General features: G+C 32.1%; 1 protein-coding gene and 1 pseudogene across 5 annotated transcripts in view; one reads left to right on the forward strand and one right to left on the reverse strand.

Moving 5' to 3' along the window:
* The window catches only part of FAM13B (family with sequence similarity 13 member B), a 72048-nt gene that overhangs the window by 35446 nt on the left and 21695 nt on the right, over positions 1 to 14907 (reverse strand). For 3 of the 5 annotated variants that reach the window (XM_039836108.1, XM_039836106.1, XM_039836107.1), the window contains exons 7-11: positions 14742 to 14837; positions 12413 to 12573; positions 3626 to 3667; positions 2527 to 2682; positions 708 to 840 (exon numbers count right to left, since the gene is read on the reverse strand). In XM_039836108.1, the coding sequence (XP_039692042.1) occupies positions 708 to 840; positions 2527 to 2682; positions 3626 to 3667; positions 12413 to 12573; positions 14742 to 14837 (588 nt within the window). The remainder of the gene's footprint in view (positions 1 to 707; positions 841 to 2526; positions 2683 to 3625; positions 3668 to 12412; positions 12574 to 14741; positions 14838 to 14907) is intronic. The other 2 variants (XM_039836110.1, XM_039836109.1) reach the window with 1 other exon arrangement.
* LOC120581674 (uncharacterized) lies at positions 2807 to 2925 on the forward strand (annotated as a pseudogene).

Here is a 14907-nt window from a genome sequence, read left to right on the forward strand (position 1 = left end):
CCCCCCCACACTGTTCTTTTAAAAGCTCTTCTCTCGTTTCCCAGATTTTTTCTATAGAAACTTTCTATAGAAAAGAGTGGCTCACAGAAGTTAGGTAACTTGGCCAAAGTCACACAGTTATTAAGAGGTAAAGCTAGAATACAAATCTCGATCAACTGACTAAATTCCTTATTATACCTACTTTATGGCTTGGAATGAAACATTCTGAAGAAAACTTATCAATTAAGTATCTTAAAAAGTGTCATTAAAAACTCAACTTTGAAATGTCTTAGAAATATGCTGCTTCTACATTTATTGAAATTATGTTAAAAACAATGTTACTACTAACAACTGTGACAATGAAAATAATTTATTTTTAAGATGATGTTCATGGATTTTCTCAAATTATGAAAAGATTCCATGTTCTTCAGAAAAAAATCTGGGAAACAAGAAGAGCTTTTAAAAGAACAGAAGTCAATCATAATACCAACTACCTCACTTAACATAGTAATTTGTTTCTTTCCAGGAAAATATTTAAAAATAAGGCATTTTTATACTTATTTCTCTAATCGATGATGATTCTTGACCTCTACCGAGAGAATGTAGAGGTCTACATTCAAGATTTATAATCAAGACAAATGTGTGTTAGCAAAAATAGTGAACTATGGCTTCTGGTAACAAAGAAACACATGAAGAAATCAGATTTTTTAAGTCTTTGCATTTCTTACCTGGTTATTTTCTTCATCCTCAAATACAAAATCTTGCTGCATAACTTCATTGTCTAAATTAGTGCTAGCCACAGGTTCTGAACAGTCTCTGTTACTTTCACTGGCATTAATAATATCAACAGCAATATCAACCCTAGTAATGAAGATTAAAAACTCAAATCAGGCCAAATGTCAAATATATAATGCCTTTAAAACAAATATCAACAATGATCTGAAACTTTTACTTGTTAAAGAAAAATGTATCCTTCTCATAAAAAGCCCCACTTCCTTTTTCCTGCCAAGTTAGATCATTAAATGTGCTAACTTTATTTTTGTCTCTCCATGGGATGCTGTGGGGAATCTACCTTGTTATCCCCTTCGAAAAATTTCAAAAGCAAATGAATGATTTAGAAAATAACTTATGTGCCAAAATAATGATTTCTCTCATAAATGCACACTCTCAATCATAATGACCTGTTTGATTAAAATACAAGTCCAGCACTAGACACCATAGCATCTAACACCTTATTAAGTACAACAGGAATAACTTCCTACTGCAGATTTCCCATCTTACATAATTTAGAATTTTTTGTTTACAAAGATACTACGACCACTGATAAAACATAAGTTACTTCTTCAGTAACTCTGAGCATGGATTAAGTTTTCAGGATCTCCAGTTAAGCTAAGGACAAACTCTAAGGAATCTGTTTATATTACATCCTTTAAAACATTTTCCTACTTTATCTAACTTTTAGATACTGCTTTTTTCCTTCATATTCAGCCCAAATACTCCCTATAGATCTTATATCAGTTCTAATCATGCCCTCAAAGCACACAAACCAGGGCTATCACAAAGAACTGCAGGCTGATGATGCCATCCATGCAGACTACATGGCACACCTGCAGTTGTACATATGGTATTCTTAAACATATTCCAACTACTGGTTTTCATATCCAATTAATTTTTTGTTTCACTTCATTTTAATAGCTATTCTAGTGTACTAGACATATTGGCCTTTAAAAAATCTATTCCTTAAAAAAAAAAAAAACCACTCTATCCAATCATCTACTTTTTTTACCTTCCAATGACTCCTCCAAATTTAGGTACACCTTTCTCATTTGTCCCCAAAATAAAAACTAATAAATGAAAACTATGAAATCATTGCATACAGTCTCAGAGTAGGCACTCATATCCTAAAGAGCAAGGCTGAGGTAATAGGAAAGGAGAGATGAGGCTTTCATCCATTTAAAGGTAACAAGTCAGATGAAGAGTGAAGTAACATCACATATCACTAATAGAGGTATTGTTAACTTATACAAATTCAACTATTAACAGTTACACTAAAAAAAAAGCGTGTAGGGTAGGCAGAGACTGGGGGCAAGGGATAACAATTTAAATAGCAAAGGATGATTCTACTCACCATTTCAATCAATGACATCATGCACCAGGAATGATGTCAATCTACTGTCTCTGTAAATTACCTGTCTAGATCTCTGCATGTCTCTCCTGGTGTGACCATCTGTTGCACAGAATATGGGTCTAATTTTTTTTAAGTTACTTTTCATACAATGAAGTCTGTAAAGGTAAACTAACTATCTGGTGTTCAGGGAGGAAAATATGGCTATGTTGGACTTAATAGATAATGTATGAGATTTTCAATGTCATATAAATACATATAATTTATATACAAGTACATACAAAGTTAATTTACATAATGACTTTCAGAAATCCCCAAGTAAGACTATTTAAGTAAAAATATTTAAGTAAAAATGTTTTTTTATTAAAGATAAAACAACTTTATAACCTTAATAACAGTAAAATGTTTTAAAAGTTTCTTACTGGTTATTAGATCCTTCTCCATCACAATTAGTACTTCCTGCTTCGTTATTACACACCAGACTTTGCTGTTGTAAATTCTTAAGATCATGATCTATGCTGCTCTGCAGATCAAAAAGGTGCTGTTCCACAGCTGCTCTAATTGTTCTTTCTAAAATGCTACAAAACAGAACACATTTTATTGAGAAGCAGTCACCCTAACTGGGTATTTGACCATATACACACAAATGTTAAAACCTATGACCTGTAAAACAAATTATTATGGTATTTAATGGGTAAGGTAGTCTACAGCCATGCTACCCTGAGTAAGCCTGATCCTGTCTGATCTCGGAAGCTAAGCAGGGTCGGGCCTGGTTAGTACTTGGATGGGAGACCACTTAGGAAGACCAGGTGCTGTGGGCATAAAAAAATATAATAAGGGATTATAAGCTGACAAGGTCCTTGCAATCTGTGAGGTCAACCAAGGGTTGCCTCGCCTAAAAAATAAAGTAATAATAATAATAACAATAATAATAATAATAAAATAAAACAAATGGATAAGCTAGAGTGTAAAAAGAAATACAGAAAAGAAATACATGATACTAACTTAAATTTTAAAATGGAATTTGCCCAGATATCATACAAATTAATCATAATATCATTATCACTACTGAAGTGGGAAGGACTAGTTGTCCCAATAATTCATCCTCACTACTATATAAAAAGCCACTTAAACAGACTTTTCAAAGGTATGTTTATAAAACAAAATAATTTACCAACACTCAGCTAAATAAAAGAAACAAATTGTAAGGATATTGTTTGTATTTTTTATGTAAAGTCTATTTCTGAAAGAAAATGTAAAAAAAACTCTACTGACATTTTTCAATGATTTTAAAAGATAAAAAACTCACCAGAAGAAAGTTCATCTTTATTTTGTATATTAGTGTAATGTGTTCCTTATTTATTTGTTCCTATTGCAGTACGTAAAATACTAACTAGTTTCACTGCTGTACATACAATCTTTCCTCCAAAGTAAGCACAATAAATATATGATTTTCATTACTATGGTTTAGTAATATTAAAAAGTGTTTTATTAATTGTCTTATTAAAGTATACTACTTACTCCGCAGAGGCTGGTAAGATGCCGATGGGAGACATATGGGCACTGTAATCAAAGAAAGAAATTAGATATAAATTTCTTCAATACTAAATGACTAGAAAATGTGCTGAAAACTGCCACATTTGCACTACCCTGACACAACCAGGAGAGCATACTCTAAGTTTTATGTTCATCTCTAGCAGAGTATGATTCTAATTTTCTAAATTATCTTTTCACACAAAAAGACCCTTAAATACATATTTTCTCCCTCTCCCCTTCACCCCATTTTACTTTTTAACACCTACTTGCAATTCACTGACAGTGCAGTATGCTGAAGGGTGTGAAGAAAATTTATAAATCAACACTCTTCTTTATGATTTAATTTGTGATTTCTGTTGAACTTTACCTTATACCAAATTCTCAAAAAGTTCTAATTCTCAACTACTTGGTTCATCGATCTGTTACTAAAGCCTTGTACTTGTACCATGTTTTAATTTTTGGTAGAACTTCTATCTTCTCTGTTCTTTTTCATATTTGCCACTGTTAGTCATCTACTTATTTTCTCAGAGGAATTTTCTCACCCTTATTTATCAGATTAGATTATCGCTAAGATGCTAGTAGATAAATGGACATAAGACACTTCAGAAACAATCAAATAAACAAAAATAATCAGAAATGCGAATTTAAAATAAGGATTAGATCAAATTAACATATAAATTAATATACATTTTTTGCTGATGTTAATATACTATAATGATAAAGGTTATAAAACTGAAACTCATGTTGCTGGTAGGAAGGTAAATTAGTAAAACTCAGATGGAAATCAATTTGGCAATGTGTTTTAAAAGAATCCTAAAAGTATATGCATGTCTTTGACTCAAAAATCCCACATGTGCAGCTCTATCTAGAGTCTATCAAGTCTACCAAAATCTAACCTAAATTTTTAAAATACCACAAAACTTATATCGTAAGTTCTTTGAAGCATTATTTTTTCAACTTTATTACAAAATTTTTCAAAAATTTTATAATAAAGTTGAAAAATCATACACAAACACCTTAAAATCCACCATCTGGAGTCTATAATTAAATTTTTACTATATTTGCAGATTTTTAAGAAATCCACAAATAAATATATAAAATGGACTAGGGTACAGTCACTGGACCTTTTGAAATTACTGATATTCATAAAGATTAAGAAGTATCATGAGAAAGTATTTTTATATGTGCATAAATGATGTGTGCAACTGTATCAAAATGGCTACATTTAAAAATGTGTTTTTATAATTATATATACAGGCTAGTAAAAGTTAAACCAGAATTTGGGAGCATTCTTACTACCTCTAAGACAGGGATGTGATCCATGGACTTCCTGTATGAGACTCTCCGGGAGTGACAGTGTTATTTTACTGCAGCCCTGGACCTTACCCAAATACCATAAAGCCAAAGTAAATAAGATAGTACAGTATTGGCACAAGAATAGACAAACACAACAGAAACAGATCCATGCATATATACTTGATTCAGAACAAAGGTCGTACTACAGAAAGCAGGGAAAGGATGGTCTTTTCAAAAATGAGTACTGAAACAATTTGGTATCCATATTGAAAAAGGTAACTTAGCTCCTCCTCACATACCAGGGACAAAAATCAATTCCAGGGAGATTACTGACTTAAACATGAAAGGTGAAAAGATATAGCTTTTAGAAGATAACACAGGAATGTATTTAGAAAAAGATTTCTTAAGCAGGACACAAAAAGCATTAACCACAATGGGAAAATAAGAAACTTGATAAAAATTAGAAATTATTCACCAGAAGATACCATATGAAAGAGAAAACATACAATAGGGAAAAGATACTTACAACACATATTTTAAAAGGGTTCCTACAATTCAATAAGACAACCCAAAAGAAAAACAGGAAACAGACTTTAAAAGGCATTTCACAGAAGAGATTAGCCAGTACACATACAAAAAGGGTGCGGACCTTATTAAAATGACAACGAAGTACATCCTCCAGAATAGTTAATACCAAGTGTTAACAAGAATGTGAGTGCTCGTACACTGTTTAGTGAGGGTATAATCTGAAGTAAGCATTTTGGAAAATAATTTGGCAATATTTACTTAAGTTGAAAGACGGGTTTATGTCTTCAAGTGTATGCATGTGTGCACCAGAAGATGTGCACAAGAATGTACACAGCAATGTTATTCACAATAGTCAAAAAGTAAAAACAACTCAATTGTGCACCAACAGTACATCGGATCATTGTGGTATAATCATTTAGTAAATTACTTTAAGCAATGAAATAAACAAATCACAGTGACATGCAACAACATGGATAAATCTCACATGCAATGGTTAGTGAAAGAAGCTGGATCAAAAAGATACATATAGTCAAATTCAATTTATATAAAGTTCAAAAATATACAAAGAAGCGATGCCTTAAAGTATGCACAGTACTTACCTTTAGTGGGGAGAGAGGAGATCAATACTGAGAGCTACTGGGATGCTGTTAGTGTTTATTTCTAGATCTGGGTGGTGGTTACATGGATATTTGCTTTTTACCAACTTGTTTTGCTATACATTTGTTTTATGCCCATTTCTGTATGTATAATATATTTCCCAATTATAAAAAAGCTTTAAAAAAGTAGATTGCTGGGTCCCTCCCCAAACTTCTGAGGTAGGGCCCCAAGTCTACATTTTTAACAAGCACCATTAATGATTCTTAACCATACTAACAAGTTTAAGAAAAAATGGCCTAGATATATATATCTAGCCTCCAAAAAGACTAAACTTTAATAAGATTTTCCAGTTATCCAAAGGAGCCAAAAAAGAGCAAAAGTTCTGATGGTCTTAAATTAGATGGGTAGGCAAGAGAGTTGATCTTTGTTTCCTACCCCTCTTAAATGCTATTGGAATTAAATTATATATTACAGATATAAATACATAGAAGTAATGAGCAACAAGCTAGATTATTAGTATAACAGTAAAGATTCTTTAGCCCTGAAGAATACACTGAAACAATCAAATAAATAGCTCTTTTCAATAAGTACCCTCTCCTCACCCTGAAAAGCCATAATAAACAAATCAAATAGATTTTGTTCTTTATGAGTCAGACTGTCACCCACAAGGCTACAAAGATGACTGTCTAACTTTGTTCTCTGAGCTTCTAAAAGACAAAGGACTGATTCAGTTTTCGGATCTCAAAGAATTTTTCCTTTATTTTCAGACTTTAGCCAAATTCTGTGGGTAAAGAGCACTTATGCACAAACCAGGGCTAACACATACCTATGGCTGTAAAAAAGATTTATCAATATAGTCATGCATCTGCTGCAGCGGCAAAATAGCATAGTATCATAAAGATGTGAGTTCTGATTAATAAAGACAAGAAAATAATTGCTGACCACTAGTGGATACCTGAAGCTGTGGATAGTACCAAATTCTATGTATACAATGTTTTTTTCCTATATGTTCATACCTACAATTAAATTTATAAATTAGGCACAAGTTAAGAGATTAACGAAATAAAATAGAACAATTATAACAATATACTGTAAGAAAAATTACGTGAATGTGGTCTTTCTCAAAATCTTATTATACTGTACTCATCTTTCTTTTTATGATAATGTGAGATGATAAAATGACTATGTGATGACATAAAGTGAGGTGAATGACATAGGCATTATGACATAGTGTTAGGCTACTACTGACCTTCTGATAATATGTCAGAAGGAGGATCATCTGCTTGGGGTGATCCTAGATCATCGAGCCATAAAGAGGTCAATGATTGGATGTCAAGAGCAGATATGTCGATGGTTGGAGAAATTTAATATTTTCAGACCACACTGACCCTGGGTAACTAAAACTGTGGAAGCAAAACCATCAATAAGAAGGGACTACTGTACTACACTTCTTATGCCCCTATAGTCAGTTGAAGGCACATTTCCTCAACAAAATACTGAACTCAAAGCTCTTCCTCAATCACTGTACTCTTTCCTGCATTGCACTTAAAACTGAACCAGCAGAAACGAATGAACTCATAAAAATGAAGCCCTAGCATTAACAGCCCCAAAAGAGAATATCTAATTTTTATTCCTGCTAAATTCCAAGTCTTACCTTACTTAGCAAGGCATTAAAAGCACAACTTTAAATGAAATTTATAATAATGCTAGTTAACTGTATTTTAATGTGTAGTTCTGTAAGCATGAGCATAAATTAAAATTAACTAAACCTCAAGCTGAAATAAATTTTTCCAATACAGCCTAGGGAAAAGATTATGAAGCACAGGGGGGAAAAAGTTAAGAATTAAGTACTCTTTCAGAACTCTCCTACCTCTTTCAATTTTTTAAAGGTAAAGATTTCCCTTAAATTTGTATGTTTAAATATCAACACTAAATTACAGATAAATATGTAGACATAAAGAAAGATTTTTTTCATCTAAAGATACAAGGCAATTGAGATTTCCATGAACTTCATGGATAAGAGTGAGGCTTGAAAGCAACTAAAATTCCTGCTTTCTGTGCACCCTGGGGCACCTATAGCACAAACCCCACCATTCTTCCATGCTGAACTCAGCTCAAATCTTAACAAAATATGGTTAATGGCGAACGATATACAGAAATACCAGATACAGAAAGAGATCAATCAGTATAACTCACACACAAATATTTATACCACTGGTTCAACTTAAAGGTAGTCTGTGAACCAAAAGATCGAAACTATTTTCATAACATTTGCCTTTTTCACTGTGCTGACATTTGCATGACGATGCAAAATCAATGGTAGAAAATACTGGTTGGAGTCTTAACAGAAGTCCAAGCAAGTGGTACCAAACCATGGCATTGCATTCTTCATCACCACCCACTTGCAACTGTTTTTAGAAAAGAGGCCAGTCCCTGATGAAGCAGTAGAAATTATTAATTTTACCTCAGCCCTTGAGTACATTTCTTTTTAATATTTAGTGTGACAAAATGGGAAGTACACATGAAACACTTCCACTGCACAGCATAGTATAATGCATGTCTTGTTAGAGTTGAGAGCTAAACTTTTATCATGAAACATCATTTTTGTTTGAAAAATAGGTTAATAAACTATGGTTATTCCAACCTAAATATCTGGCAGTCGTTTTCTCAAAAATAAACAAGACTGTCACTTCAAGAAAAACAACTGACAATACTTATCAAATTTAAGTTTTCAAGCAAGAATTAGAATTTGGAAAACCAAATTCTAATTTTGATACATTCAGTGGTAATATTAAAGAATGTGAACTTTTGTATAACAAAATATATCATCATTTGAAGATCTAAATAAGTCGGTGAAGCAGTATTTTCCAAATGACCAATAATATACCATGTCACAAATCAAGCATGGATAAAGATTCTCTCAAAGTGCATGACAAACCAATGGATTACAGTATGAAAATTCAGATATGATTTCAGGTTCTATATTACAAATAAACTTTAAGAAACTACCACGTATCTAGTTTTGGTGTACTGTCAAATAAGAACATTCATAATTGTCTGTAAAAGCTATATAAATTCTCCTCTCTTTTTTCCAACTACATACTGGAGTGATGCCAAATTTTCTTCATATACCTCAACTACAACAAAAAAGTATGGCAACAAATTAAATGCACAAGCAAATGCAAGGATCCAGCTGTCATCTATTAAGCCAGACATGAAAGAGATTTGTAAAAACATAAAACAATGCCACTAAAAACTTTCTCACTAAAACTTTTCCAAAGATTTTAGAAAACATGGTTACTTATGATTAAAAACTTTTACATTAACCTGAATGGCTTTATTATAACTTTAAAACAATAAATTTCTCAGTTTTAATTCGTAATATTTAATTCATAAATACCAATAGCTTTAACCCACAGAAATAAAAGCTTTGGGGTCCTCAATAATTTTTATGTGTGTAACAAGATCACAAGACCAAAAAGTTTGAGAACCACTGACTTAAAACTAATAAAGGAGGAATTTACCAATTAAAACAAGTCAGGTTGTAAATACCTACATTTCAGCTACCGAAGTACAACTCAACAAAGAAACACCCCCAGCAGTTTCAATATGCCATTTTAATTTATAATATGGTATTAATTTATAATAGGCATAATCAACATTAACAAAGGTCTTTGGAGTCCTCAATAATTTTTAAGAGTATAACATCTGAGACCAAATGAAGTCTGAGAACTGCTATTTTAAACCATCACTAAATGTTTATATCTCTTATGTTTCTAACATGTCTTCCACCTACAGCTACATCTGAAAAGAAATACAAAGTAGGCTACCTAATACTTCCAATATTTGCAAACTACTTCATAGAAAAACTCAAAAAGATGAAAAATTAGGTTACCAAAAGTTCAATTTCCAGTTTTGTGCAATACAGTATCCATTTATGCCCCAAAACAAATACATTTAAGCTCCCGATATGATAGGCCCTGTGCATCCTAGGGATATTTTTCCCCTACCTTTCTTTCATCCAAGGTGGATAATTAAAGAATGTACTTTTTTACCTTTATAAAATCAATTAGCCAAAACTAAAATGCAAGGTTAATATATAACTATTAACTGAAATTTATAAATATCATCACTAAATCTAGAGGATCACTATGGTAGGCACATCTGTTTTTGTTGCCTGATAGCCCTACCCGTCCCTTTCTTCTAGAAATAGCCCCATTTTTTCTGTAGCAAACTAGCTCCTCCCTCTACTCAATGGTCTTGGTAGATGCATAAATTACAGTGAACAGCTCTACCTTGGCCTGGGAACTGGATACTTGACCCAATTTAGGCCAGACTCTCCCCCCTGTCACCCCACAGGAATCTGATCTTGAGCAGAATGACAGATGGAAAGAGATAGTTATAACTCACAGTAATAGCCGCATGGTAAAGACCCTGTTACTAAATTCTCCAGAGCTGTCCATGCTCTTATCTCTGTTTTTCTTTAACTCTTCAACCTACCCAGCTTCCTTCTAATAAACTGTCTTTTCTCTTTCCTTTAACCGAGGTCTGTTTCTATGACTTGCAATTAAGGAGCCCTGAAAACCACCAAATCTCCAATGAATCCATCTAAAAATGATTGTGTTGGAGGAAAGGAGGATCCTCCACAAAACCAGACAGATGATTAAAGAGAAGAAACTATTACTAGCATACATTTGAAACAATATTTACCCTTGTTAATTAAATAAATAAAAATACTTAACAAATTTATTCTTCTAAATTGGTGTTATCCAAAAAAAATGTTTTTGTTATAATAAAAATGTTCTGTGTCTGCACTGTCCAATATGGTAGCCACCAATCGCACATGACAACTGAGCACTTGAAATGTGGCTCATACAACTGGGGAAATAATTTTTAAATTTCATTTAATTTTAATTGGTTTAAATTTAAATTTAAACAGCTACATGTAGCTAGTAGCCACCTTACAGGAGAGCATAACTCTAACAAAATAACTCTAACAAAATAAAGAACACTCATGTAAACCTACTGTTTTCAGGTCCTCAAGAAAATAATGCCAATAACAATGTAAACTGGTCACGTCTTTTAGGTAGTCCGGAAATATTTATCAAAAGCCAAAGAAAAGTTTACTCTTAGAGCCTAATAAATTTATCCAAATAATTCAAAAGAAAGAAAAACGCCTAAGAAAAGAAGTGACAAGCTAGCTGGAATAACTCAAAATGTCCAGAAAAAAGAATGACAGTACATAAACTATATGTTAAGATATAAGTATCTTAACATATAGTTTATATATAGTTTAATTACATATTAAGATATTTATAAACTATATGTTAAGATATAAGTATCTTAACATATAGTTTATAAATATCTTAATATGTAATTAAACTACAGTTAAGAGGCCATCAAAAAATAAATTAGAAGGTCATATAAACACAGAAAAACACAAACAAAATATAAAATCGGGCAGAGTGAATAAAGATGTTAATCTCCAATGACAATCATGTTTGAAGATACTGTACATAATATAAAGATCTAAAGACCTACAGAGAAATGTAATAGTAGTATTTAGCAGTATACATTTTAAATTACTTTATAATTTTTCTAAATGACATTGGATAGTTCCTCCCCTAGATATTACTACTTATTTTTAAATGACATTTTGCTTTCTCTTAAATTGTTATTTCTTCTGCTTTTTAACCACCATTCTATTGAAAACAAATTTAATGAAAAATACCTAGTGGCCTAAATATATAGTTGTCTCCCTCATCAGAAATAGTAAACGGTGAAGCTTTACAGAGAATTAACAGAGAATTTAACAAACCTAGAGCTCTGCACAAGGAGTTCTTGAAGTCTCCAAGGCTTCCTAAACAGTGTATCCAAAAGTCCCTGCTATGTGTTAGCATACTGCCTCCAGATTCCCACATTTACCAAGTTTGCCACTTCATATGTAAAAGGACTGGAAAGCACTATCTTAATGGATCACAGAGTTCTCTCCTTACAGCCTAGTTCATCCTAGTTCTACCTGGAAGCTGGAAATACAAGTCAATTTAACCACTTCCAATTCTACTTCCAAAGGTTTTAAAAATTTTACCTAACGCAATTAACAGACTAATAATACAAAAACAATCTTTAAGAAAAAATATATGTAAAAGGTTATATTTTTAAAGAAAGGTATACAAGCTAATAACTGAACATTTCTTAGAACAGTTGCTTCTTTAAATAATTTTTTGCTCTTTTCCATATACAAACCAATCTTTCACAAACTGTTACAATTTGTATGATTTAGTGCTTGAGTGAATCTATATCTAGAGCGAAATGCTTAAAAGCTAAAGTTTTTTTCAACTGAAATACTACCTTGTTGATGCTGTAACACTATTTGTTTCCAGGATGTTTTCAGTCATCCTTAATTGTACCACCTCTGGCATGTCATTTGATTTTTCTGCACCCTCTTCTGGAAGTTCTTCTATATGTTCCAGCTTTTCATCTTCCTCTTCTTCCTCAGAAAGTTCATTAACCTATATGAATAAAAGGAAATTGAGAATTAAAATTTAATAAAACTGATAATTAACTGACATGATTTAAGATAAACTATTCTAAGAAAATTTTAAACACATTTTTTACTTCATTTCCTAGGACCAATTTCTCTTATGCGGTAAGTAAGTGCCAACTTTTTCAGATTAGAATAAAGCTGTAAACCAGACAAACATGATATTTTAAAGTAGAAAGTAATGTTTACATTCGTATATCACTAGGAATATGTGTAAGACTGCAAACTCTGAAAAAGCCTGTACACTGTAGTTAGTTAACATTAAGAAAGCTTCATTTCCTAAACAATCAGTTCTGTAAATCTAATAATTACAAAGACTTCTAATAGAGCTTTCCAATTTCCAAGTTCATTAAACAAGTAATTTTTTTAAAAATGTAGGGAAAAAGGCACAGAAATTTTGCTTTAAGCTGGAATAACTTTAGAAAATGTCGGCTAATTTCTAAATGATTCAGAATGCATTTTTCAAGAAGTGACTGTACCTTACAACACAGAAGAATTCAACTGAAAGTTATAATTCTCTTTCTGACAGGGGCTATAAAACACTTTTCATTATCAAATTGACTACATAAGTAAATAAACACTCTAAAGAAAAAGATAGTGGAATTTTATGGACAGAAAAACAACAAAAGTTTCATATGAGAAATATTTTTAAAGATATCCAAAGAAACTAGCCATAAGTGGTCTTAACATCTTTTATAAATTAATTTTAGTTGTTATAAGCATCAAACAGTAAAAGTATACGTTCATCCGCTTTAGCCAAATGCACTGGAAATACCTAGAATAAATTTACCACTAGAGTTAACAGTGCTATTTTTCCTATGGACAGGCAAATATAATTGCTAGAATACTCTCAGAAGGTAAAACTTCAACCAAAAAAAGGTAATTACACTGTGATATTCTACCACACTCCTAATTAACAAATACAGATTACATGCATTCAAGTAGAATACACTAAGTACTTAAAAGCCAAGCTTTGAAGGCAGAAAGATCTATGTTCACATCCCTATGTGCCCTTAACTATCTCTGACAACTTACTTAACTTCTCCAGGCCTATGTATAAAATGGAAATACTAAACTACTGACCTTAGAGGGCTAGTTAAAAGGATTAAATAATATATGTAAATTCTTCAGCAGTGCCTATACATAATAAGCAATAAATAATAGTTATCATTATAACTGAAATCACCTTATTTCTATATAGCATTGGTCCTATTTTCTACAAGTAACATCATTTTTTGTGAAAAAAGTTTCTACAAGTAATATCCCTCATCTATCACTTACATATAATAGTATGAAAAAGACTGAAAAACTATTCGCCTAAGCGGTTATTAACTAAGAGGTAAGATTTATACACAAAGGTGAATTTCTCAAATGATAGATCAGTTTTTAAATTGGACCAAATGGAAAATTATCCCATTTTTCAATCTAAGTATTTAATAAATTAGTGAAAGTCGAGAACGTACTTAATTATCTACCTGGTAACCCAAGCAAAAAAAAAAAAAAAACTGGCAAGAAAATACTCTTCAGGAGTATAAAACTGGAATTACCGTGGTTGATCAATAAAAGCTTGGGCACAACAGAACATTTTTTTAAATTTTAAAGATGGCTATATAAACTGAGAACAGATGAGTATTTATTCAGTCCGCAAATTTTTGGTACAGAGGTACTGCTATTTTAACATACTGCATCATATATTTTAAAATCAGTTCGTCTATAGTCAACAGCTCTTAGGAACTACAAAAGCCTTATACTCAATTATATTGAATATATTACATTCAATTCAATGAACTTTATATAAATTAACTGACATTCTCTAGTGTTTTCACCAATAATCATAAACAAAGATAATACATGAAAAATAACCTATGGGTTTTTCTTCTCCCCATCTCCCGACTCCCAGGCCTCCCAATGTAACTTCCTGCAGTAAGAATGGACTAAATTAGTTTGGGTAACAGTGAACATTAAAAACTTAGATAAAAATGCTCTCACCCTACACTTATTTTCAAAAGTTCTTCTTGATCCTCTTGACAACCTGACCTTCTGCTTATCAACACTCTATTCTATCCATACATTATTCTTAACCTGCCCTATATATGCAGCTGCCTCAACTCAAGGAAAACCCTCATCCATACTTACATCTCTTCTTTCTTTGACTGCTGTAATTCCCTTCTCTAGGGCCTCGTGAAATGCCTGCTCTCCAGACTCCAGCTTGTGGAGAACGCTGCTACCTGCCTTCTCAAACGTATAAAGAAACATAATTATCACCTATATCTTCAAACCACTCTACTGGATTCACATTCAT

This window comes from Pteropus medius, unplaced genomic scaffold (genome assembly GCF_902729225.1).
Source record: "Pteropus medius unplaced genomic scaffold, Ma_sr-lr_union100, whole genome shotgun sequence".
Classification (NCBI taxonomy): Eukaryota; Metazoa; Chordata; class Mammalia; order Chiroptera; family Pteropodidae; genus Pteropus; species Pteropus medius.